At 46.1% G+C, this 26,784-nt stretch overlaps 1 protein-coding gene across 4 annotated transcripts in view; it reads right to left on the bottom strand.

The window, feature by feature from the left end:
- HEATR5A (HEAT repeat containing 5A) overlaps nucleotides 1-26,784 on the bottom strand; it is a 175,883-nt gene that overhangs the window by 64,825 nt on the left and 84,274 nt on the right. For all 4 annotated transcript variants that reach the window (XM_075330385.1, XM_075330383.1, XM_075330384.1 and 1 more), the window contains exons 12-20: nucleotides 25,257-25,356; nucleotides 24,931-25,040; nucleotides 24,672-24,835; nucleotides 22,116-22,291; nucleotides 21,935-22,040; nucleotides 19,638-19,828; nucleotides 19,363-19,522; nucleotides 6,486-6,675; nucleotides 3,983-4,152 (exon numbers count right to left, since the gene is read on the bottom strand). In XM_075330385.1, coding sequence (XP_075186500.1) covers nucleotides 3,983-4,152; nucleotides 6,486-6,675; nucleotides 19,363-19,522; nucleotides 19,638-19,828; nucleotides 21,935-22,040; nucleotides 22,116-22,291; nucleotides 24,672-24,835; nucleotides 24,931-25,040; nucleotides 25,257-25,356 — 1,367 coding nt within the window. The remainder of the gene's footprint in view (nucleotides 1-3,982; nucleotides 4,153-6,485; nucleotides 6,676-19,362; nucleotides 19,523-19,637; nucleotides 19,829-21,934; nucleotides 22,041-22,115; nucleotides 22,292-24,671; nucleotides 24,836-24,930; nucleotides 25,041-25,256; nucleotides 25,357-26,784) is intronic.

The following is a 26,784-nucleotide window of genomic DNA, read 5'->3' on the forward strand; positions in this document are numbered from 1 at the left end:
TTAAAATGCTGTATATAAGAGCCCAGGCCGCTGTGTAGAACGTAAAAAATCACTTTTATAATACTCACCTAAACGGTTGGTGCGGAGCAGATGGGACGGATGGGCGGTTCCGTTCTCTGGTGTCGGCGCCTCCTCTTTCGGCCATCTTTGTCCTCCGTCCTCTGAAGCTAGTGTGGATGACGCGTCCTATGTCATCCACACAAGCCGACACTGGGGTCCTGCGCAGGCGCACTTTGATCTGCCCTGATCAGCGCAGAAAAAAGTATTGTAGTGCGCATGCGCGGAACTTCAGTGCCGGATATTGTGGATGACGTTGGACGCGTCATCCACACTAGCTTCAGAAAAAGGAGGACAAAGATGGCCGAAAGAGGAGGCGCCGCACCCGGAGAACGTAACCGCCCATCCAACCAATCTGCTCCGCACCGCCCCTTAGGTGAGTATTAAAGTGATTTTTACGTTATACACAGTGGCCTGGGCTCTTATATATAGCATGTTAAAATGCTATATATAAGAGCCCAGTGGTTGTGGCCGCAGCTTATAGGCCCCAAATCTAGTGTCAGGTTCCCTTTTAACTGATCCATGCGGTACCTACCGAACATTGTACGATAAATGGTAGACAATGTACCATTTCCAATCATCCTTTGTTTCCAGTCCCTAAAACAGTTTTTCAATCATCTATATAGTGAATATAATAGGAGCACAGTTTTAACTTTGATATAGAAGGAAACAGTTTATACATTATTAATGTGCCATATGTTAGATGCTCAGTAATGGGCCGTTTGTGAAACACAGACAACAGATCTAAAGCTAGTTATCACAGCTGTCGTTTCAGACATGGAAGAAACAAGTACTAAGTATCAGTGTAAGTGCGAATAAAGTGCACTATAAAAAATAAAATACAAAAAAGGAGATCTCTTAAAGGGGTTGTCTAGGACTTGTACATTACCTTAGGATAGGTACTGCCAGAAGTAATCATTTGTGGAGCTGCACAGCACAGCTCTGTCATTGGTATAGTCGAGTGCTGCACATCTGCAACTTAGGCTGCTTTCACACTACGCTTTTTTAACATGCGTCCTGAACGTTTTTTTAACGCAAAAACGGATCCAGTGCAAATGCGTTTTCATTTCAATGCATTTGCAATGGACTCGCGTTAACATGCGTTCGCCTGCGTTTGCGAGCGTTATAGTGAGGATCCAGCGACTTGCAGTTTTTTAACATCTTTCAAAAACGCTACATGTAGCGTTTTTGAGCTGCGTCCAAATACTGCAAATTGCTGGATCCTGACTAAACAGCATGCAAACGCATGTGAACGCTGGCATGCTGATAGACAGGATCCTGCTTGCTCTACTGAGCATGCCCAGAACCAGTCTCGCGTGATCAGTCCCTCTCTCTCCTCCCTCTCTGACTCTCCCCCTCCCTCTCCTCCACCTGAGAGCTGCGGACACTCGTAACCAAGGTAAATATCGGGTAACCACTTATCTTAGTTACCCGATGTTTACGTTGGTTACGTGTGCAGGGAGCCCGGCTCCTAGCAGCTGCAGACGCTCGTAACCAAAGTAAATATCGGGTATCCAAGCAAGTATACCCGATGTTTACCTTGGTTACGAACCTCCGCAGTTGTAAGAAGCCGGCTCCCAGTCTGGCACGTTTAGTTCCCCTCACTCCCGATCACATGACTCCAATGCCCGCCCCTAAACATCCAGTGACAGGATCCTGCAAAGTAACACATGCGTTTGCATGCGTTTTTTGCTGTAAAAGCAGGATCCGCTTTTGCAGCAAAAAAAACGTTCAGGACGCATGTTAAAAAGACGTAGTGTGAAAGCAGCCTTATTAGGTCAGCCACTATACAGTTGACAGCGTTCTACGCAGCTCTGCAACTGAGCAAGTCCACGAAAACTGATCGGCAGAGGTGACGAGTGTTGCACCACCACAATCTGATCTTGGTGACCTATCCCAACAATAGGCCATTATTGTAAAAGTTCCAGACAATCCATTTAAGTCCCAAGAGTGGTGGTGGAAACGTTCTGTGGAGGAAAGTGGCATGTCTTCCCATTGTGTGCTACCTGGGTCTACGAGAGGGAGGCTTAGTCACGGTTCAGTCTCTAAATATACATTTGTCTGTCCTCTTCGCAATTTTTCATGGGGTACACCATCAATGTGTGATGAGCAACTGCTAAACCACGAGTCATTAATACATGGTATTCCCCGGTCCTGTATTGGCCATCTATTCATGTCTGGATCTTATGAAGTTGGTCTAATTGTGAGCCCAGGAAATAGACACTGGGGCAAATGCAAGTGTTGGTCAGCGGTAATGCAGAGACTGTGTCCAATGTGTACATCCCCTATTCATTGGCTGTATGGGGCCTTGAGTAAGAAATCAGTTTTAAGCCTTACATGATAATCTTCACCTCGCCCCTCACCGGTCTTGCCACAGCCCACCACCTGGCCCATCGCTCTCATCCAGCCTTTTTCCCCCTTCTGAGAGCACAGCACAGAGGCCTACTCAATGGAAAAATCCCTAGCACAGAGTGAAGAAGACGCTAAGCACCGGAGGGAATAATAAGCCGGACAGGGTGGAGGACCGGATAGTGAACTGAGGCGCTCTACAATTTGGTAATCTATATATAAACCAGGAGGATAAGGAGTTGTAAGATCACATAAAAAGGTACAAAATTTTGTCCTGAGATAGAAATGGCCATACGACATAGAACTACATCCCAGGGGTACTCGTTGTGCTTGTTCCCCGGTGTGGTGGGATTTCGCGTTCAGAGTTCTAATAACTTCTCGGATCAGCCCCTATGGGCAACTCCCCCTTTCTTGCTATTCTTTACGTCTCTTCTTCTTTTTCTCCTTCTGTTTCTACTCTACTTCTAGTTCATAGGCATCTGCTGAAGTTGTTAATTTTGTATTGGCATTGCATATGCTGTATTGTCAGCTGCTCTGTGTTTTGCTTTTTGAAAATCAATAAAATCTTAAAATTGAAAAAAAAAAGGTACAAAATTTATTAGAACAATCACAGAAAACGGCCTATAGGGCTAATCAAGGCAATCACAGACAATGCATAGGGAAATGTAAAGGGTACAGGCACCCAAGTGTCACACTAAGAGAAGGGCATAGGCACTTATAAGACCTGAATCTCCTGTGAACAATAACATTGTTGTAGTGGGAATAGTGGCTGCATATGCAAGCAGGTCCAGGGATTTCAGGATGTATAATACATACCAACAAAGTGCTAAATGTTATAAAGTGCAAGAAATCCGCCCAGCCATGACTGAGGGATGATCTAAGACACGAAACGTACGTTGGGGTTGGTCTTGTGAAGAATGCCTTGGCACCTTATGGTCCAGTTCTGGGACGGACTTCTTGCACTTTATAGCTCTTTGTTGGCATGTATCATACATCTTGAAATCACTGGACCTGCTTGCATATGCTACTAAGTGTGTTAATGTTGACAGGAGATTCAGATCCTATAAGTGCCTATGTCCCCCTCTTGGTGTGACACTTGGGTGCCTGTACCCATTACATTTCCCTATGCATTGTATTCTTTATTTATGGTTTGTGATTGTCTTGATCAGTCCTTTGGGATTTTTTATGTGATTGCTCTAATACATTTTGTACCTTTTATTTGACCTCACATCTCCTTGTCCTCCTGGTTTATAACTTTTCTGGAGTTGTCCTATGCGTAGCTGTAGGTGTTTGAGACTGTTCACACACAGCTTTATGTGATTATACGCCTTTTGAAATTCTTGTGCTTAATTTGGTAATATAGCAGCCAACTGGCGGCCATTTCTCTGAAGACACAATACGTAAATGGCAGACAATTCGGATTATGCAGAATCTCAGTTTCATGAAGATTGGAGCCAACTTCAATTCATCTAGAAACAAACATGTCCATCTCCATTTACATGAGAAGAAGAGGAGGTAATACTGCAATACAACCATGCTAAATCGCTAGAGAAAACCTTCTGAAGGCCATACTTACACATAGTGTTGGAACCAAACTGGACAAATTGACATGTTTAGGAGCAAACATGTGAAGCTGCTGTAAACAGGAGATACCCTGGGCCTGGACCAAGCAGTCTGGATTCTCCTGCATCACAGAGCATGCCAGCAAGCAGTGCTTCCTTTGTGTCGCCACCAATTCTCCACTGCCTACAAATGATAAAAGGTGGCAAATTAGTCACAAAAAAAGAAAAGTGTAAATCGAAAACCGAAATAGGCAGATATAATATTCAAAGGGAAGCGGTCAGCAAGTTTTTGCTATGCAATCTGAGGGTATCATGATGTAGGGGCAGAGGCCCTGATTCCATTGTGTCACCATTTTGGGTTTTCAATAAAATCAGTGTTTTACCAGCAGGAGATCATCACTAAAAGGACAATGTGTCTGATGGCACCTAGTCCAACCATGCCCCCACCAATGATTAGCTGCTTCGGTGTACAATGTATATTGACAGAAAGCTGATAATCAGTGGTGCTGGGCTATACAGCTCAGTATTCTGAGCCCTGCTAGATCTGCAGCAGAGAAAACTGACTTTATCACAACTGTTGCATCTAGCAAGAAGAAGAAAATGAAGGGCTCATGTCTCAGAATTTACCCCAAAGAGTGAAAGATTGTCACAGGGATCATTAAAATAAAAACACATTTTTATGAATACATTTAACATAAAAACCTCATTTAAAGTGGTTATCTGAAACTAACTAAATTTCATACTGAAAGGTTTTCTAATATACTTCAATTTATCATTTTGGTCTGTTTTGGGTTTTATTTTTTTTTTTTATATCTGATGACGGTTTGTTGGACTCTCCCAAATGCTCGCCATCGTAGTGCAGGGGCTGCACTCACTCCCGCTGCTTCTTATTGCATCCCGATACAAAGCATCTTGAGGAGCAGCGCTGTAGTCACTTCTGTTCGCAGGGAACCATAGTGACCTAAACCGTGATAAGTGTGCGCCACTGATGACGCTTCTTCTCAGGGCAGAAAACAAAGCAGCAGGATGGACAGCAGCCCCAGTCACTTGTTGAGGATCGGTTTCAGAATCCTCAGTGCATGGTGGTAAACTCAAACGAATCGTCATCAAAAGTAAGAAAAAAAAAAAGACAGTTACATTAACGAATTACATAGGAAGGTGTGCCGTATGAAATTCACTGTTCGCTTCAGACAACCCCTAGGTCATTTTCTTAGGGCACATACCTCTGAAAGGTAACAATGAATAATACATCATATGCCAGATCACCTGCCGGCAGCCCGACTGAGCGTGAGCATCCCTTATTGCCAAAAGTAAAAGCCCAGAAACAGACAGTAATGCCACAAAGCATCTCAAGGGAGGAAACGCCAGTCTTCAGGCAGCCCTTGTCTGTAAATATCTGCATTCAAGTATTAAAAATATCGCTAATATTTATACAAAAGTCTGCTCAATTACTATTAAGGGGAACCTGTCATCAGATTTGGCGACTATAAGCTGTGGCCACCACCAAGCTCTTATATTCAGTATTCGGTCTGGTCCGATGGGTGTTGCTACTCTCCAGTCCGGTACCTCCTCTCTGCTGCGATCTCTGTCTTCCTTCTTCCCAGCCCAGTATGGATGACGTGTCTATGTCTTCTACACAGGCCGATATTGAGGTCCTGCGCAGACGCACGTTGATCTGCTCGGCCGAGGGCAGATCAAAGTACTGTAATGCGCAGGCGCGAGGAAAGGTTAAAGATCGCCAGCGCATGCGCACTGCAATACTTTAATCTGCCCTGAGCAGGGTAGATCAAAGTGCGCCTGAGCAGGACATCAATGCCGGCCTATGTGGATGACAAAGGACGCGTCATGCACACGGGCCTCAGAAGGAGGACGGCGATTGCAGCAGAGAGGAGGCACCTGACTGGAGAGCAGTGACATCAATCCGACCAGATGCCCCTTGGGTAAGTATTTTAAAATATGGCCTGGGCTCTTATATACAGAATTCTGCAATGCAGAATCATTGTACAGCCAATACAGACAATAGACCGTGCAACATAGATGCTATAGAAGACAAACGACGTAAAATATTTTAGGAAACCCAACTGCAAAAATTATTTTTCACCCCAATTGAATGCATTTAACAAAGTCTCCAAAAGTGGAAGAGGATAACACCTGAAATTGAAAGTCTACATGTCAGTAACATATTGAGGACTTTGAATCAAATCTTGGGCAGAGGTCAAATTCTGTCCCTGTCCAAATAATTCTGGACACGCACGCACGCACGTATAAATACCGGGGCAGACAGACAGGAGAGGCCCAGTCCAATAAGTGGATGGTCCCACTGGACTCCATAGTTCATCATCATGCACTTTGGAGGTGGGAGCAGCCCCCTTATCTCGCGGGCACTAGTTAGCTGTTAGCAGACAAGCATGCACAGCAGTTACATGATATGCAAATTGCCCAAGTATTGGTAAAAATGATACATTTATATACATTAAGGTCGTAGTCAAGAGAGATAAAAACATAATTTCAATTTACCTTGGAGTTCTGGCCCAAGTGTATTGAGCAGAGCACTCAGGCAGCGGCCTAAGCTGCGGTGGACCTCTGCATGTGACGGAGGAGTGCTGAGCAGTGCCGTCATAAGAAGCGACAGTGTCGGCTCTATATGGCTATAATACAGGGGTCCAGAGGAATCAATGACCACGGACAGAGAGTGCAGCGCCCAGGTCTGTGCAGAAGATAAAAGCAGAAATACCAATGGATGCAATGGATACAATTATTTCATTGTCTGTGCCATTGGGGGACAGAAGACCTGAAGCGAAAAAGCATTCACTCCTCTGACCTCCTATTCCCCCACATGTAGGTCCATTTACATTTTATTTTGTGTTTTCTTCCTCTTGGGTTGGGAATACAAGGCTGACTTGATAATGGCAGTGTCCCAGTATGAGGCAGGAGAACGATGTTGTCTAATCCCACTGATCATGGTCATGTCTACACAGTACCTGCTTCTTAGTTTGAACACTCACCAATAAACGGATTTGTGTGTACTCACCGTAAAATCGTTTTCCCTTAGCCATTATTGGGGGACACAGGACCATGGGTGTTATGCTGCCTATCCATAGGAGGACACTAAGTAGATGCAAAGCATAGCTGCTCCTCTGCAGTATACACCCCCTGGCCAGGCCAGGCAGCCTCGGTTTTAGTACACAAGCAGGAGGAGAAAAAAAGCAGTAAAAAACTTCTCAACAGAGGAACATGAGAAAAGAAGAGAGTCAAAAGCAAATAAGGTACTGAGAGAACCAAGGCCCAACAGGGCAACAGGGTGGGTGCTGTGTCCCCCAATGATGGCTAAGAGAAAACGATTTTACGGTGAGTACACAAAAATCCATTTTTCTCTGACGCCTCATTGGGGGACACAGGACCATGGGACGTCCTAAAGCAGTCCATGGGTGGGAAACATAAAAGAAGACAACACAACCCAAGGACTAGGAACCAGTCCCAGACAGCCTGGAGCGCCTACTGAGAGAGGTGCTCTACTGCCGTTTGCAGAATTTTCCTACCCGGATTTGCTTCAGTTGAAACCTGGGTATGGACTCTGTAATGCTTTGAAAACGTATGTAGGCTAGACCAGGTCGCAGCCTTACACACCTGTTCCACTGAAGCCTGATGCCGAATGGCTCACGAAGCGCCAACTGCTCGCGTGGAATGAGCCCGCAGCCCACTAGGAATGGGCTTGAGTTGCAGGCGGTAGACTTCCTGGATCGCAGTGCGAATCCAGCGAGCCAGAGTCGCCTTTGAAGCTGCCTGTCCCTTCTTAGGCCCCTCAGGAATGACGAACAAAGAGTCCGTTTTCCTAAAGGGGGCTGTCCTGGATATGTAATATCTGAGAGCTCTGACGAGGTCTAACGAATGCAGAGACCTTTACACCCTATGAACTGGGTGTGGACAAAATGAAGGCAGAACAATGTCCTCGTTCAAATGAAACAGGGTAAGAACCTTTGGAAGGAAATCCGGAAGGGGGCGCAGAACCACCTTGTCCTGGTGAAAGATCAGGGAAGGCTCGCGGCAAGAGAGTGCTGTTAGCTCCGATGGACGTAATTGCCACCAGGAACGTTACCTTCCAGGACAGAAGAGAAAGGGAGGATTCCTTGAGGGGTTCAAAGGGAGACCTCTGGAGACCGTCCAGAACGAGGTTGAGGTCCCATGGGTCCAGCGGCCGTTTGTACGGGGGAACTAGATGGAAAACGCCCTGGTGAAGGTCTTGACTTGCGGTTTTTGAGCCAGGCGGCATTGGTAGAAGATTGAGAGCGCTGAGACCTGTCCTTTAAGGGAACTGAGAGCCAACCCTGCTTGCAAGCCAGACTGTAGAAAGTCGAGAATTCTGGGGATGGCCAGAGGCATAGGCTGGACGTTAGTTTCTCTGCACCATGAAAGAAAGATTTTCCACGTACGGTGGTAAATGCGGGATGAAGCAGGCTTTCGGGCGCTGATCATGGTGGAAATAACCGCGGGGAAGAATCCCGCTCTTGTTATTACCCAGGTCTCAATGGCCATGCAGTCAGCTTCAGGGCTCTGGAGGAGATAAGGTATGCACACCAGTGACTATGGAAGGGGAATACATGCAATAGCAGAAACTGTCGTGTGAATACTGACATGAAAAATTCAATAGCTATGTGTAAGAATGAAATGTGAAAAATGGAACCTGCATTACTGCCATGAATATATGAATAAAGAGAAATTTAGCTACTGAATTGATCAATGGAATAGAGCCCCAACACTACGCCAAAGTATTTCTCTACGTTGGGGTCCCTAGCTTGTGTGAATTTTTCATGTCAGTATTCACACGGCAGTTTCTGCTATTGCATGTATTCCCCTTCCATAGTCACTGGTGTGCATACCTTATCTCCCCATAGTGATGTTTTTTAGGTTTTTTGCACCCAGTTCAGACATAGAATGGAGTTCCAAACGTTATTCCTTAATGTTAGTAGTTTTTCGTTTGTGAACCCTCCCCATACACACCTATTGCCAATCCACATCGTATATATAGCCTGGGTCTCAGCTTCCCATACACGGTAAGTTTTTTAACTGCATGAGAGGACACACACAAGCTAGGGACCCCAACGTAGAGAAATACTTTGGCGTAGTGTTGGGGCTCTATTGCATTGATCAATTCAGTAGCTAAATTTCTCTTTATTCATATATTCATGGCAGTAATGCAGGTTCCATTTTTCACATTTCATTCTTACACATAGCTATTGAATTTTTCATGTCAGTATTCACACGGCAATTTCTGCTATTGCATGTATTCCCCTTCCATAGTCACTGGTGTGCATACCTTATCTCCCCATAGTGATGTTTTTTAGGTTTTTTGCACCCAGTTCAGACATAGAATGGAGTTCCAAACGTTATTCCTTAATGTCAGGGCTCTGGAGTTCTGATGGGAAATGGGCCCTTGGGTCAGCAAGTCTGGGATGTCTGGAAGGCGCCACGGTGCGTCTGTGAGCATTAGTACTAATTCGGCGTACCAGGCGCACCTGGGCCAGTCCAGTGCTATCAGTATCACCGGAACTCCCTCTGCCTTGATCTTCCTGATCACCCACGGCAGCAGGGGTAGAGGTGGAAATATGTAAGGCAGGCGGAAGTGATGCCAGGAGCAGACTAGAGCATCTGCGCCGATGGACTGCGGGTCGCGTGACCTGGCTATGAACGCGGTTACCTTTGCATTCAACCTTGAGGCCATTAGATCCACGTCTGGTGTGCCCCAGCGAGTACAGATGTGTAGAAACACATCTGGGTGGAAAGACCATTCTCCGGCGGCCAGGCCTTGGCGACTTAGAAAGTCTGCTGCCCAGTTCTCTACCCCTGGTATGTGTACCGCTGATATCACTGATCTCGTCGATTCGGCCCAGCTGAGGATCTTGTGGGCTTCGGAGATAAGCCGCTTTGCTGTGGGTGCCCCCCTGCCGATTGATATAGGCTACAGCTGTCGCATTGTCCGATTGGACTCGAATCTGACGACCCGCTAGCAGAGGGCAGAACGCTCTGAGCACGAGGAAGATCGCGCGGAGTTCCAGGGTGTTCATGGGTAGGGAACACTCCTGGGGCGTCAAACGTCCTTGAGCAGTGTGGTGCTGGTACACTGCTCCCCAGCCTAGGCGGCTGGCGTCCGTGGTCAGGACCAGCCAGTTCACTGGGAGAAAGGATCTCCCCTTCGACAGAGATGAGGACCGAAGCCACCAGCGGAGTGCATACCTGACTGAAGGCGTCAGGTGAAGATGTCTGTCCAGGGAGAAGGGGCTCTTGTCCCAGGCCGCTAGAAGGGCTTGCTGCAGTGGGCGGAGGTGTAGTTGAGCAAAGGGTACTGCTTCCATAGCCGCCACCATGCTACCGAACACTTTCATGCTGAATCGAAGGGAGCGAGACGGAGGACGTAGAAGGCAGCGTACCGCTCGTTGAAGAGCGATCGCCTTGTCCTGAGGGAAGGATCAAGCCCCGACAGGTGTCCAGGGACATGCCCAGGAGGGTGATGGATCGTGATGGGATCGGGGATGATTTGTCCAGATTCACTAGCCACCCTAAGCGGGATAGGGTGTCCACAGTGATCTGTACGCTGGTTGAGCAGTCGCGGAAGGAGGGGGCCTTGATGAGGAGGTCGTCCAAGTAAGGGAGAACGACCACTCCCCTGGCGTGAAGGACGCTCATGGCGGCCGCCATGACTTTAATGAAGACCCTTGGTGCGGTGGCAAGGCCGAAGGGTAGAGCTACGAATTGAAAGTGGGAGTCCTGAATTGCAAAGCGGAGGAACTTTTGGTGATCTGGGGTGATGGGTATGTGCAGGTACGCGTCCTTGAAGTCTATGGATGCGAGGAATTCCCCTTCGACCATGGATGCAATAATGGACCTTAGGGACTCCTTTCTGAATCTCCGTACGTGCACATGTTTGTTTAGGTGTTTGAGGTCCAGGATGGGTCGAACTGACCCATCCTTTTTGGGGACCACAAAGAGGTTGGAATAAAAACCCCTGAACTTCTCGTCGTCTGGGACAGGTATTATCACTCCTGCTGTTAGAACCGACTCGGGGGTCGGGTCCGAAATTCTATGTGGTAACCGGAAGACACAAGGTCTCGCACCCATTTGTCGTCTGAGGCAGCAGCCCAGATGTGTTGAAAGAGCTGCAGTCGACCTCCTACAATGAGTGTGTCTTCCGGGGCGCCGAAGGAGTCATGGAGGAGGGAAAACGTCGTAGCCGAGTCTCCCTAGTCCTGGACTGTTTCGGTCTAGGCTGCCATGACAAAGTAGGTTTCGGGGAGAGCTGAGAAGGTCGGTCCCTGCGTAGTCCGCGGCTGGTGGCGTGGACAGCACGGGGTGTCGACCAACCAAATGAGTTCCGAAAGGAGCGGAACGAGGACTGTGGACGTCTGGTGAAGGACGTCCTGGACTTCAGCTGGGGGAGGGAGGTACTCTTTCCTCCCGTGGCGTCAGAAATGAGCTTGTCCAGACGTTCGCCAAACAAATCGGTCTGGAAAAAAGGGGAGGCCCGTGAGAGACTTCTTGGAGGCAGAGTCCGCTCGCCATTGTCGGAGCCAGAGAGCTCTCCGGATGGCTATGACGCTGCGCAGGTAGCAGTGTCCAGGAGGCCTGCATGAGGTACTCCGCCGCAGAGGCAATTTGAGCTGTTACCTCTGTGAAGGTATGAGTGAACTGGGATTCCTCAAGCGAAGTGTTAAGGGATTCTGCCCAGACCGAGATCGCCTTTGCGACCCACACAGAGGCAAAGGAGGGCGAGAGGGAGGACCCCGCAGCCTCAAAAGCAGAGCGGGCGAGGTGCTCCACCTGTCTGTCTGTCGGGTCCTTGATGGAGGAACCATCAGGTAAAGACAGGGGCATCTTTGTGGTAAGGCGGGAGACCGGGGGGGGGGGGGGGGGGGGGTCGACCGAGGGCGGATCGGCCCAGCCCTTAGGGGCAGGTGAGGCAAAAGGGTATCGGGACTCCGTGAGTTTTCGGTTAACGAAGCGCCTGTCAGGCTTCTCCCTTTGCTTTGTGAGTATATCCTGAAACTCAGGGTGATCAGCGAAAACCTTTTGGGGTTTCCTTGCCCTCTTAAAGGAGACCGCATGGTCAGTGGTAGTGGATGGGGGATCCTCCACATGCAGAGTTTGGTTGATTGCTGCTATAAGGGAGTCTATTGCAGTTTGATCATCTGGGGAGGCTGAAACCAAGGAATCCTCCTGGTACAAACAGCATTCTCCCTCCTCCAGCTCTTCAGAAGCCGTGGAGCGTGTGGGAGAGCCTGCCCTATGTGCTCCCGAGGGAGAGCCTGCTGGAGACACCCGGCCGTGTGCTCTTTTCCTGATCCCTGCAACCGGTGAAGCATGTGCCCGGATTACCACAGAAGGATCCTCCATAGGGGTATCCTCAGGCTGCATTCCGTCCAGGGACCCAGAAGGGTGTGGAGGACAACATTGCATAGCCAGCACCAGGTTCTGTGACAGTTTTTCCATGGATTGGGACAGAAACTGTGCCCATTCCGGTGGGCTGGAAGCCCTAGGCTCTGGGCTGACGGTTGCGGCGGTGGTGGCAGGGGGGGTCTTGGAGGGCTATAGGGGCACAGGACTCACAGAGAGAAGAGGTGTGTTTACGTGGTAGCTCAGCGTGGCAGGCAGTGCAGGCTGAATAATAGACTATGTGAGCCTTAGCCCTCTTAGTGCCTTTTGAATTCTGCATGTTCGTGATAGGAGTATGCTAGGAGGGGGAGCAATGCTCAGCAGAGCTACAGTGAGCACCACCTTACCAGAATCAGCCGATGGCTGGAGATCTTCCCACGCTTTCCTGGGGGGAAGTGGGCTTATCGCGGCCGCAGAGGGCGGGGCTTAGCGCTAAAAGAGCGCGAAGAAGTAGTCATTGTGCCACCCCCCGCTGTGGGTAGTAAAAAACGGTGGGAAAGGAGCTTCTGATAGTTTTCCTCCCTCTCCCTCAGTCAGCACACAGGTGTCACTGGTGGTTATCAGCCGGCTTTTCTGCTAGATCAAGTAAACAGAGCAAATAAACAGCGTGAGTCCCTGAGCTCTGTGATTCTCTAGCCACCCCCTCCCCCTTGCCACAGGAAATTATCTGTGCAGTAGTTTGCAAACAGGAGGGACTTCCCCCCTTCTCCAGCCAGCAAGCTAGGGAAAAGTTAACACTGTGTGTTCAGGATTACTGGGGCTCTCTTCCTTGCATTAGCCAGGGACTTTCTCATAAATACTGTATATTCAGCCCTGGGAGCCTTTCCTGCACAGCTTTTTCTCCCTTTGTCTGGGAAACCAGTCAGGGGGGATCTCGCCTTAAACACTGCTTCAATTCAGGCAGTGACAATAGCAGAGTCAGCTTGCCGTATCCGGTCACAACGGTGCCATATTCAACTCAGAGCCTGCAAAGAGGGGCTGAGGAATTGTGCCTCTGCCCTGGGCTTTGGAAAATCGGTGTCTATGGAGCCCGTCGTCCAGCCCAGGATCCAGCGTCGCGGGAGGGGGTACGTGTAGGCAACACTTCACATTCCCGCCCGTTGATGGTAGTGGGAGATCGGTCCCAAAAGGAAACCGTCGCCCTCAAAAAATAACAAAACCTTGAAAGGAAGTGCCTCCTATAGACACTAAGATAAAACTGAGACTGCCTGGCCCGGCCAGGGGGTGTATACTGCAGAGGAGGAGCTATGCTTTTGCATCTACATAGTGTCCTCCTATGGATAGGCAGCATAACACCCATGGTCCTGTGTCCCCCAATGAGGCGTCAGAGAAATATAGACTTCGATGGGCTTTATTTAAGGCAACTGACTTAAAGTCTACAGAGGACTATGAAAAGCCAAATATGTACAGTATAAGGTTTCTGAGCATGTTTAGCTAAGTCAATAGAAATCAATGGGCTAAATTATTTACATAGACATCTATAGGGAGCAGCAGTGCTCAGGAAGGAGAGCAGACCCCATCAGCAACGGGACAGTCTCCGGGCTGCCACTTACACCTAGGGACACAAGTGGTTATTTAGCTGCCAAAAAGTGCAATATTTTTAATTGAAATGAAAAAAGTAGTTTTATTTACAATATAGGACTTTATTAACATAGTTTTAGATGATGGGAAACCCCTTTAAAGCCGCCCAAAAACTGGCTACACCTTTAAAAGGGACTGTCAACAGGTTTCTGTGATGTAATCTGAAGACAGCTTGATGTAAGAATTAAAAAAAAAACAAAAAAAAAACAAAACAAAAACATTTTGTCTTATCTCAGTCTGTTTTTGTTTATATCTACAATTTTAGTATAAGCCTCTTAACTTTATCATTAGTGGGTCTCAGCAGCCCTGTGAGCTCTAGTCCGGCTCTACCCTCTTCTGTGATTAGCAGCTTCTGTCTATGGAAATGTGCACTGAAAGCCTGGTGTGGGGAGAATCTTTCACTGTGTCAGAACGTTTGCAGCCACTAATTTATGTGATACATCATTGAACTCAGGGTCGTTTTGTCTACATCATGCTGCTCTTAGATGAGGTAGCAAAATCCTGCTGACAGCTTCTCTTTAAGGTTATGTGCACAAATGGAGAGTGCCTGAAGAATAGACCGGCCACTTGTTTTAGCTGTTTCACCGTTTTTGAAGCCTGAGGTGGTTAAAAATAGCTCAAAAAGACAGAACATGTGCACAGCAAGTCGTTTTGACATTGCAGTGCATATGTTCAATCTTTTTGGCATTTTTTTTGTGCATCTTCAGGCACAATCCGCCTGAAAAAAAAAAACGGGAGCGTGCACATACCACAAAGAGGTTTTGCGCTTTCAAAAATCCCCTTCCCCCAGGCTTAGTTTCGTTTACATAAAACAAACAAGCTTTGCTTCCCACCATCGGGTCCAGCACTGTCTCCATCGCTGCTCCCAATGTCTGTTATTATCTATAGCACTGACATCACATTAACAACATTTTCAACTCGGGCAGATCTGCTGAACTAACTGACTGGCTGCAGCACCATTGATGTGATATTAGTTCTGCAGACAATAACCGACAAAGGGAACAGCAATGGAGACTCAATGCAAGACCTGGTGAGGGCAAATAAAGCACAGTTCATTTTTTTAATGAAAACTGAGCTGCAGGAACTAGGGGGTTCTGAAGAAAAAATAAATAAATAAAAAAAAAGATTTTGGGTACTCACCGTAAAACCTCTCGGAGCAGTCATTGGGGGACACAGAAAACTGCCCCTAGGAGGCTGACACTGAGCAAGAAAAAGGTTGGCTTCCACCAAACGGAGCCAAGCTGATCAGTCAGTGTGAAAACAGTAGGAGAAGCAACCTAAACCGACTAGCCCAACAAGGTATCTAAAAAGAGAGGGTGCCGAGTCCCCCAATGAAAGCTTTGAGAAAGAGATTTTACAGTGAGTACCCTAAATCACCTTTTCTCTATCGCTTAATTAGGGAACACAGGAAACCATGGGACATCTCAAAGGGTGGAAAGAGAAAGGACTAGAAAAATGGAAGAGCAGAAGTGAGATGTTCAGTACATAAAGCGGCCACTATAAATTGCAAAATCATTTTGCCAAGACCAGAACTACCCAGAGAAAGATAAAAAAGATGTGTACTTCAGTAGAACCTGGAAAAAATAAGAGCATAAAATGTGCAGAGTTGTAAAGGACCTCCAGGGTCATCGTGTCCAACCCCCAGCTCAATGAAGGACTCACTAAACCATCTCAAACAGATGTCTGTCCAGCTTATGGTAGTAGATAACAAGGAAGCAACCAGGAGACTTGCCGAATAGAGGCCTGACGAAGAATAGTCTAGGAGGTCCTAGAAACTGAAGATGAGAACTATAAGAACAGTGAGAATGGCTTGAAACTATGTAATAAGCTTCCAGAATTGTAGCACGAATCCTGGCAGGAAGACCATTATGAGGACTCTGATGAACATGAACAAGGGAGTCAAGCACCTTGGAAGGCTGTTCTAGACAGAAAGAGGAGCTGAGATATCCTCTGACCGGTGTTTAAGAGATATTGTACCTGGTCAGAGTGTGAGAAAGAAAAGAACAGTGCAAGTGAAGGCTATCTTACGATAAACCGGACGCAGGATCACCATGTACAGGTGAAGGACAGAAAGAAAGGACAACAAGACAGGGATGTTAGTTCTGAACCACATCTTAAAGGGATCGTCGCTGGAAAAAACTTTCGGAAAACAAGGCAAGGAAGAATAGGATGAATTTAAAGGGGGGACACTATAAAGCAGTAGACCCCAGACAAGGTCCTACAGGTCAACTGGAGGCCAATATAGATTAACTAAGTGGTACAACCACATGGGAAAATCTGATCTGTGAACGGAAAGCTAGGTTCCTTGAAAAGCCTAAAAGGAAGAGAACTGACTTAAGAGAGCTGAAGAACAGGTCGGAGTGAAGATTCAACATCACGAAGATCAGGGAGAAGGATAGAAGAACATGAGGAAGGATAGGTAAAAATGGAGAAGGGTTTCCCTGCCTTGACAATGATCAATGAGCTGATAGGAGAAAACAGACATTCTTGGGAAAAAAGGAACAGGGAAACAGATTTGGAAGTTTACACGAGGTGCCCGCAAGAGGGAAGAAAATGTCCAGGGAGAGGGAGACTACCTCTGCAGACACGAATCCCTTGATATTCCCAGCACTAGAGAATGATGGAATGAAGGGTAGAATGGATAGCACAGGAGACCAATAGGATGACGGAGACAATTGCGGAGTATCACTGAACTTGGACACAAACTGAGCAATCCTATAGCGCACTCTGGAAGCCATCAGACCGAGGAGAAGGATGCTCCACCGTAAAGAATATGGAAGAGAACCGTCCGGAGAGGTGATCATGTCTCCTGTTGAAGGTCCTTTGCAGGTAAAGAAGCCGGTAGTCCAGATCTTTCTTTAGGAATGTGAATTGCTGAAAACACTATCACATTTTGTTCAGACCATAATCAGAAACCTCAGCCGTAAACAAACTGGATACAGTTCCAGCCAAGCATATATTAGATGCGGAGGGCAGCTCGACTGAAGATCCTACCTAAAGAAGAATAGGCAATGAAACGGCTCTGAGTTCCAGATGAAGAAAGGAGAGGAGCTTTACTGATCTCATCAGCAATCCTGAATAATGGAAACTGGAAAGAGACCTCCAACTGAAGAGACTGGAGGTCATCAGCACAATATTCCAACAAATATGAAGGAGGTCCTGTGGGGAATTAGAGCAGAGCTCTGCTCTTAGGCCAAGATTGAGTGACCGGGGAAGAATCTGTTATTAACAAGGGAGAAGTGAAAATCGCTCGAAAACCAAGATAGTAGAAAAAACAGAAAAAACATTTCTACAGAGAGAAGAACTCTTCCATCGACCCAGCGTGCTCCAGACAACTATACACCAGATGGTGACAGAAAAAAAAAAAAATAAATAATATGAGGAGCCCCCAAAAGCGTGAGCAGGGTTCCTGCGCAGCTGTATAAGACAAGCCATTTGATAGGCTGAGAGTGGTGGGAATAGGGACGAGAGAGCCAGTGCTTGTGATTGGCCGGGCTGCCAGGGCAGTGGTTGGGGCACAGGAGTACACCCGGCAAAAGCTATGGGATAGGAGTTTGAAACGTGGCTGCCGAGAGGAACCAAGGGATGCAGAAACGGCGGCGAGGGTGAGAAAAAAAAATAAAAAAAAAAAAAGGCACAGAAGGGAGAAAGCAGGGGGACACAAAAGATACACTGATTGGACCGCTCTCCCTCTCTTTTTTTGTTAATACATCAGGAGCCCACTTATACTGCCATGCATCGGGGAATAAACTTGTCCTGAAGACCCCAGAATTATTCTTAGCAACTTGAGGATGGAAGACGGCCATCAGACGACCCGGACGCTGTCTCTCGCATGGCTGGAAAGTGCCAATTCAGTCTTCCCTCCCTGCAAGGTCAGGCTCTGGGGAGCGAGTGTCAGGGGTATGGTGGCGAGGACCAATCTGCCTGGAAAGCCCCAAACACTCTTGATATGTTAGGGGGGGGGATTAGGGTCCTGCCTCAGGCCTGAGAGTTAACAGTAGTGACACAACCCCACACGGTGCTCTCGATCTCTATGTGGGATGACAGAGTGAGCGGTTACACTCTGTTGCCCAATCACAAGCTGTATCTGAAGGGAAATCACTAATACAAAACAGCAAATGTAAGGTAGAAATGGGTCTGAGTGTCTGCCTCCTACTGACACTAAGGAAAAACTGATCATCTTGGCTCTGGTTGATGAATGTATTCTATTTAGGAGGAGCTAACCTTTTTTGCCTAGTGGCAGCAGCATACACCCATGGTTTCCTGTGTCCCCCAATACAATAAAGCAATAGAGAAACTGTTTTAAAAAGGCAAATACATTTTTATTAAAGAAATAGTCCATTCAGGATTCAAACAGACCTAAGCATTTTTTTTCTCCATGACATAGCCATGTGAGCGCATTTTTTTTTTTTTTTTTTAACATTCCCTCTATTGGCTTTTATGAGGGCCGTTGGAAGCCATGCATGTCCGGCCATCACACCACCATGAGTTACAGATTATGTGCTTTGGAACATGAACCGTTCCAAGCTTTCTTCATACTTTTCTTCTTCCCATCAGTCTAATACAGGTTAATCGTCGTTTCATCTGTCCAGAGAATGCTTTTCCAACACTGGGCAGCTTTTTTAAATGTTTATTGGCAATTCTAATCTGGCCTATTTTTAAGGCTGATTAATGGCTTGCACCTCATTGTGAATCCTCTGTATTTGCACTCATGCAGTCTTTTCTTTATGGTAGACTTAAGATATTGAAGCACCTACTTCCTGGAGACTGTTCTTTACTTGGGTGAATGTTAGGAAGGGATTGATGTGGTTACTCCTAACATTACTCTTATCTCTCTGGTAGATTTGTTCTTTTTTTTTTTTTCCAATGATGTTTTGTTTCTCCTCCATTTAGAGCTTGTTAGACTGCATATTGTGGGTACACAGCAACAGCTTTTAAATACAAATGCCACACCTAGAATCAGCTCCAGACCTTTTACCTACTTAATTAATGATGGATTAATAAGGGAAGAGGCAGACAGCTACATATTTAAGCGCTGTAATTCCTAAACCATTTCTCCAATTAGGATGTGAATATCTTCAAATTAATGTTCAGAGTCCGCACTTTAAGCCCATAATGATTATAGAACTGAATCTTGAATATGTTTTGGCAAACAGCTAAAATGACAAAACTTGTGTCACTGTCCAAATATTTCTGGACCTAACTATATTTTACCTGGGAATGGAGAATTTTGAAAACTTTATTTCTGGCAGAAAAAGTAGTAGATATCTCTGATAAGAAGCTTTGTAATACATCTCATTGTCACATATAATATTGATTTATGAAATTAAAAAAAACAGACTGTCCCTCTTTAACAAATGGTTCCTGTTATTCCAAGTCTTCTACTCACCTGAACTTCAGGAGATGTGGTGTCTTGAGACAATGAATGCAAAACAGCAACACAAGATGATAAATGTTGGGTAGAGCCAATCCCTCCAAGATGCCTGTGCAAAGAACCTAAGGCTAGGGAGTGACCAGTTCTGGCCACCACATCTCTAGCGACCTTCAGCCTGAAAAAAAAAAAAAAAAAAAAAAAAAAAAAAAATCACACAAAAAAATGGAGTTAAGACAAAGATTAAAAGAAGGAAGACTGACATGCTATGTTACTGACCCCAAATCACTTACTTGTCAAAGCTTGTTTGAGCTAGACTAGATGTGTATGAAGGTTCGGAGACAACATGAGCCAACCTGGCCACACATTCTACAGCAGCGCAGCGCAGCCATGGGTTTCTACTCTCCAGTGCTCCTACAATCAGAGAAAGGCATGGTCTTCGGGTTTCCTCAGGCCCTAAATTAATGTGGTTTGAAGCCAAGTGCTGTAGAAATAAGCACAATCGGATGTAAAACCCTTGTAATAGATATTCATGGAGGCCAATGGTTAGTTTCTTAATAAGCTTCACAAACAAGATCAACTTTTTTCCCGTGTTCCGGTGATGCCTCACCTGTGATGGCTCACATACCAGCAGAGGCGGACACACTCAGAAGAGGGCTCTGTGTGATAACCGCATATGGGCCCTTTATGTGATAGACGTTGATTGCTGTTTGGAGGTGGTAGTGGCCCCTCACCTCTTGGGTCCTTGTTGCCCCTATGTCAATGAATGTCAGCACCATAATAGAATGTCTTCATTGGTATAAAAAATGTTTTGCACATGCGCTGTTGCTGGATTTAGTTTATTTTTTCACCTTTTGGATACTTCCTTAAAAATGTCTGCTGCTTGCTGGCAGACATAGGGAAAGCCTAGGAGCTTACTGAAATTATTTACACCCTAAACTCAGTAATAAAAGATGCAAAATGTATCAGGAAAGCAAAATTCTGACTGCAATAAAGTTTTATAGAAAGAAATTACCGTATTTTCCGGATTATAAGAAGCACTTTCTTCCCCCAAAACCGGGGGGTAAAATAGGGGGTGTGTCTTATAATCCGGATATGGCTTACCAGAGTAGCTGCGGTGGAGTGGGGGAGGAGGCAGGGTCAGCGATACTGAGGGCACGGAACAAGGGGTGTCACTGCAGTGGATCAGTTCTGGGGGTGGATTCGGGGATGCGGCGGGTGCCATTGATCTGACAGCAGGCTGTAGGCTCCATTGAATCGCCCACGGTTGACACGATGGACTTCAAGAAAATGGCTGAGGAGGCGGCGCGTATGCAGATTGCAGTGATGGACTTCAAGAAGATGGCCGCGGAGACCTATCTGCATACGTGTTGCTTCTACGGACATTTTCTTGAAGTCCATCTCATCAACTGCAGGCGATTCAATGGAGCCCGCAGTCAGATCAATGGCGCCTTCTGCCACGACACCCCCGACCTCGCCATACCGCCGACTCTCCGTTCACTGACCCTCCTGAGCCGTGACACCCCCTCCTCCGAGCACGCAGCATCGCCAACCCTACCACCTGTAACCCTCCTGAGCCACTTCAACACCACCACTCCCCAATGGCGATATATTATAAGACCACTAGAATTGTAAGACGGAACCTCATTTTTTTTTTTTTTAAACTCGTTTTATTGAAGGTTAAGTAAGACATTACATTATAGGATGAGTCAGCAATTTGTACTTTACAAGAATACACGTATACTGTTTGATAAGCAGGGTAGTAAAGCAGCAACAATTAAATCAACAACTATTACTTTCAATCTGGCCTTAGCACATCATTGCAGAGGTGTCAGTTCGCGAAACATATCCATTCTGAGGCAAAAAGCCCATGCCAATAAGAGAAGCGCAACCCAGATTACAGAGATCTCGTTATATCCCCAATACAGTATATCATAAATCACGTATTTCTCCTTTGCACCCATCGGAGCATCATTAGTTATTATCACACTAGTACCGACTGTAGGCTATCAGCTAGGGAGCCGGGTGATCCTCCGGTCAAGGGCGAACCCATCCATCTACCCCATATTTTGTCGAATTTATTTAAAGAACCTCTTATCTTATAAACATAGTGTTCTGACGGAATTATAGCATTTACCAATGCAATCCATGAGGCTCTAGTTGGAGGGTGAATGCTCATCCAGTTTAGTATAATGCCCTTCCGGGCCAAAAATAATACCTTTTTTATTAGCATATTTTCATTTTGGGACCAGGAGCGTACATCCACCACCCCAAATAGACACAGGATTGGGCACATAGCAACCGCTTTTTGAAGCATGGCGGAAAGAGTCGTTACAACCTCACTCCAATAGGAGAGAATGACCCGGCAATCCCATATCATGTGCCAGAAATCAGCACGGAACCTCATTTTAACGTTAAAAACTATTGTTTCCTACTCTAACTTTGGGGTGCGTCATATAATGTGGTGCGTCTTCTAAAACGAAAAATAAGGTATTTAGCATTTAATGATGGGCCCCAAAAATGGCATGAGGACATTTACTTTCAGACATGACGACCACTGGTAATCCCCTTTATTCAGGGTTCTACTTACCTTAAAGAAGCAGCACAAAGCAGACAAAGCCGATAACTGGACACTCTGCTGACGAAAACCCTTTGCCTGTTTGACAGAATCCACCAACTGCTCCAATATCTGCGTTCTACAAAAAGAAAGTTTCATTCTTAATCTTACAAGATGAATTTCATGATTCAAAAGGTATCTAACCCCAAATTACCTCTGTGACTCCGGCATATTCGACAACAAAACTCCAAAGAGGGAGGCCGCAGCTTGGATGACAGTAAAGGTTGGCGGCAGAGGGGTAGGGACAGATTCTCCTTTGGAGGGCATATGGTAGATGGCATGGGGGTCATACTCCAAACTACCACCAGGAATTCCATTACTGAGAAGAAACTGGACATTAAAATAAGAATTAGTTATCACTATATCATATGGACACTGGTCTGTATATGGAAAATCTTGTGTATTAAGGTCCAATGATTAGATTTCGCATGTGTTCCCTATTTAGAAGGTTGTAGAAATTTCAGTCCTAATTTTAAGCATATCCCTGAAGGCGACCATGTTGGAGACATATTCAGCATTGAGTCATGGTGGCCGCTCCTGGTGTCTGTTATTGTTTACAGCGCTCACATCATGTCAACAGCACTGCAACCGATCAGTGAGCTCATCGATAGATTGTCTGCAGCGCTGCAGACATCAGAGACCGGAGTTGTGGTGGAGACTCAATGTTGGACAGGGGAGGGTGAGTGAATTATAGCTTGTTTTTTTTTTTTTAACAAATTTGCACCAGGGGGAGAAGGGTTTTCAGAAATTAAAAAAACCCCCTTCTAATAGTGTTTTTTTTTCTGAATTCTTGCATTAATATCTAATGGGCATGCTAACAATAATAAAATCATTTGGTGCTTAACCTCCTTGGGTCCATCACGCTGCTGCTCCGATGATTGTGTATAAGCTGCAGTGATAAAATATCACATCAACAATGCTGCTGCCAATCACTGTGCTCAGCAGCTCATGCGGTTTACACTGGCAGCACTGCAGAGGCCAGTGATTGACTGCTGTGCTGTAGAGGTGACGGTCATCCCTGCAGCTTGTACACAATCACCAGGGTAGCAGCAGAGAGGTGTGAGAGAAAAGAATCCATTTTGTTCCTATAATGTCCATTTTGTCTTATAACTAATGATGTCATAGAGCTCAGCTACCACTAATGGGCGGGGAAGTTTCACGCCCCTACTGCTCTTACTGGTGCATAGTTCGGAGCGACAAGTGTCACACTGTACTAAGGGAGACGCTGAAGCTACAAACAGTGTGGCTTCAGAGTGCAGTTAGCAGGCAAACCACCAGAGGGCAGTAGAGTAGTCAGTAGACCAGGTCAGCAGCAGGAAGTCTCGACAATACAGGGATAGCCAATTTATGGTCTGATGATAGCCGAGGGTCGGAAGCCGGGAAGTCACGGATAAAACAGAAGGGAGAGACGGAGACCAGAGTCAGGAATGTGCATACAGGTCAGATGCCGGGAAGTCCAAGTTCAAAGAAGGGAAGAGGATAAACAGGTTGGGACCAGGATAAGACAGACAGGAAAGGGTAGTCAGGGACTGGGACAGACGGACAAATGGAGGAGAGTAAAGGGTGCTTTACACGGTGCGACACCGCTAGCGATAGCTAGCGATGTCGTGCGCGATAGCACACGCCCCCGTCGTTCGTGCGACATTTGGTGATCGCTGCCGTAGTGAACATTATCGCTACGGCAGCGTCACACGCACATACCTTGTCAGCGACGTCGCTGTGACCGCCGAACAATCCCTCCTTCAAGGGGGAGGTGCATTCGGCGTCATAGTGACGTCACTAAGCGGAGGCCCAATGGCAGAGGAGGGGGTGGAGATGAGCGTCCGGAACATGTCACCCACCTCCTTCCTTCCTCATCGCCGGTTGACATATGGTAAGGAGATGTTCGTCGTTCCTGCGGTGTCACACATAGCGATGTCTGATGCCACAGGAACGACGAACAACATAGTTCTTGCAGCAGCAACGATATTATGAAAAAGAGCAACGTGTCAATAATCAACGATTTTTGAAGCTTTTGCGATCGTTGCTCCTTGGTGTCACATGCTGCGATGTCGCTAACGGCGCCGGATGTGCGTCACTAATGACGTGACCCCAACGATATATTGTTAGCGATGTTGCAAAGTGTAAAGCACCCTTAAGGGTCACAACAAGGTAGCTGGGAGGCAGGATCGATCAGATAACTCACCAGAGCCAGTAACACATGCTGCAGAGGATACTATCACTGGCACTGAACCGGAGGTGTAGCACCAGTATATAGTGTCCCGGACACCAGAGTGAGGAAGGGAGGGGTTAACCCCTGACATGACCAGGCCAGAGCTGGGTGAAATAATCAAACCACAGTGGCCGATACAGACCTGGATCATGACAACAAGGACTTTGTCTGTGACCTTATATAAACTGGTCACATATACTAATAAAGGAGAATTCTTTGAGTAAACAATACAGCATGTGTGCTGTATTGATTTCCCGAGCGCTTGTAACACAAATCTTATTAATTTGGAGTTCAAGAGGCATAGAAGGAGTGTATTTCACTCACAGAGGCAGGGCTGCACATAGGGAGAGTAAGTAACAGAATATTTTAACATTTTTAGTTTCGCCACTACAAATTAGAGAAAAAGTTGAAAAAAGAATTCCATTTTAAGCTTGTATGATAAATAAAGCAATATCTGATAGCAGAAACCTCCCAATTAAACCAACCTAAGACTATTACCTGCTCTTCTATAGCTCTGTGATCACTCTCCTGCAGCGAGGGCCCCAAGAGGACCAAATCCTCAGGATGACACAGTGCCGGCAGCAAGAATACAGCTCCGCTAGGTGTGTAGTCCGGGGAGGACAGATCTGCAACTAATTCCTTCATAATTGCACAAAGGCTTCCTGATAATAAAGATGTGAAAGTCACAGGATGTAACCTAGAGAAACATTATGTCTAGTGATATAGCAATAATATTAAAAAGAATAAATACGCATACCTTCATATGATTTGGGAGGCATCAAAATTAGCAACTGGTAAAGCCTGTGTCTGTACAACACTGAGCAAGCCTTTAAAGAGTTTCCATATATCTTCTGTAGACTGGGTAATCTAGAAGGATGTTAAGGAGAAACAAGACAAAACACAGTTGTACATTAAGAAGTAATAAGAAGGCTAAAAAAGTAAGAGCAGAATAATAAGGGCAATGTGAAAGAATAATGTATTGTACGTCTGTAGTATCCTGAGTTCTAATATCGGAGGTAAATATCGTAAAGGGATACTGGGCTTAGTTGAAGTGGCACACCCATTTGTCCTTTTATCACTTACTGAGAAAGCAAAGCAACGGCAAAAGGAAGAGGAGGAAGGAGCCGATGTAAAACATCTTCTGTCACCAGATCCCGACAGTGTGACATAAAGCTGTTTATAGCTGGAAAAAGACAAAAAAAAATAAAATTTATTGTAAGATACATTGTTATTAACATAAAGGGACGATTTCCATTATAACGACAATGCTTCTAAATGATAATATCTGTAAGGTCCAGGGTTTCCATGGAGCTTATTGTGTTTTCTTGCCCTTGTCCAAATGGAGCCTGTTGCCTCATCTTGCCCTTGAACTTCCTGTCTGCCCTGCTTTTAAGTCCTGTTTAAGGATTTATTCCTAGCCTGAGGATTTTGTGCTGCTGGCTCCTGAAGCTCTCCTGACTTGCTGCTGGACTTCTTGCTGTCGCTTCTTAGTTCTGTGCTCCACCTCATTACTGCTCAGCTTCCTGCAGTCTACGGTGCACTATCCTGATCCTGGCTGTGGTTCCCTCCCTTCAAGGCTTTTAGGAGAAGATCTCTATACTGCTGGACTACCTTGATCTGCAAAAACTAGATTCTCTGTTTGTTATCAGTGTACTTAATACTGGACTCTAGCTGTATGGGCTGTGTGCTGGACTTGTGCAAGACTTTATCAGCCCTGGAATTACACAGGTAACCATTTGTTTGCTGTGCTTACTCCTGAATAGGATTCTGACATTCACTTATTTGCCGTGTGCACTCCTGGGTACTGTACTGGACATAACTTCTGGACTCTCATGCATTAGTGCTGTGTGCACACCTGCAAATATCTTCTGTACATTCACCACTTGTTTTCTGTGCATATTATTCTGGACATTCATCACTTATTTTCTGTGCGCAATACTGCATACTCTGTTATTTGCACTGAGTTTATGATTTGTTAATACAGAGAATTTACCAAACCCTTGTCTCAGTTTCGTTATATTGCATGCTATGAGATTCCAGAGTATCTACATAATTGTTTGACTATCTCTCCAGTAAAATGCTATACAGAAGAACCACATTTAGCACCAGCAGCACCATACTCCAAGCCCATTAGAAATATCAAAAAACTGACCCGCACATCCAACAAATGTGAACAGGTGCTAACTGAAAAAACATAGAGACTTTCTGTTCCTGCGCTGAGATGTGAGGAGTGGGAAGAAGCAGGTCCATACAGCCCCTGCATTATACAGCGACTAACATAAGCAAACAGCACCCTAGACCTACATAGAGAGACTGCACTGAATTACCAGCTGTCAGTGCATGGATCGTTATCTCCTCAGAAGTGGAGGAACACCATTCAAGCCCAGAGCAGAGGGAGGAGGGGTGAGTGCAGATAACATGGCACCCACAGTGAGGAGGAAGGAGGGGGAGGAGGGAGAGGAACCACAAGGGCAGCTGCAGAAATGTGCAGGAGGCCAAGATAACAGTAGAATTCAGAGTATGCAGAGTAGTACAGAGACACAGGGCTTGGGGGAAAGATATGAGATTGATTACAAAAGGTTGGCAAAAGAAGTGGCAGATCATTTGACAG

The sequence above is a fragment of the Anomaloglossus baeobatrachus genome, chromosome 12 (genome assembly GCF_048569485.1).
Source record: "Anomaloglossus baeobatrachus isolate aAnoBae1 chromosome 12, aAnoBae1.hap1, whole genome shotgun sequence".
Taxonomy (NCBI): Eukaryota; Metazoa; Chordata; class Amphibia; order Anura; family Aromobatidae; genus Anomaloglossus; species Anomaloglossus baeobatrachus.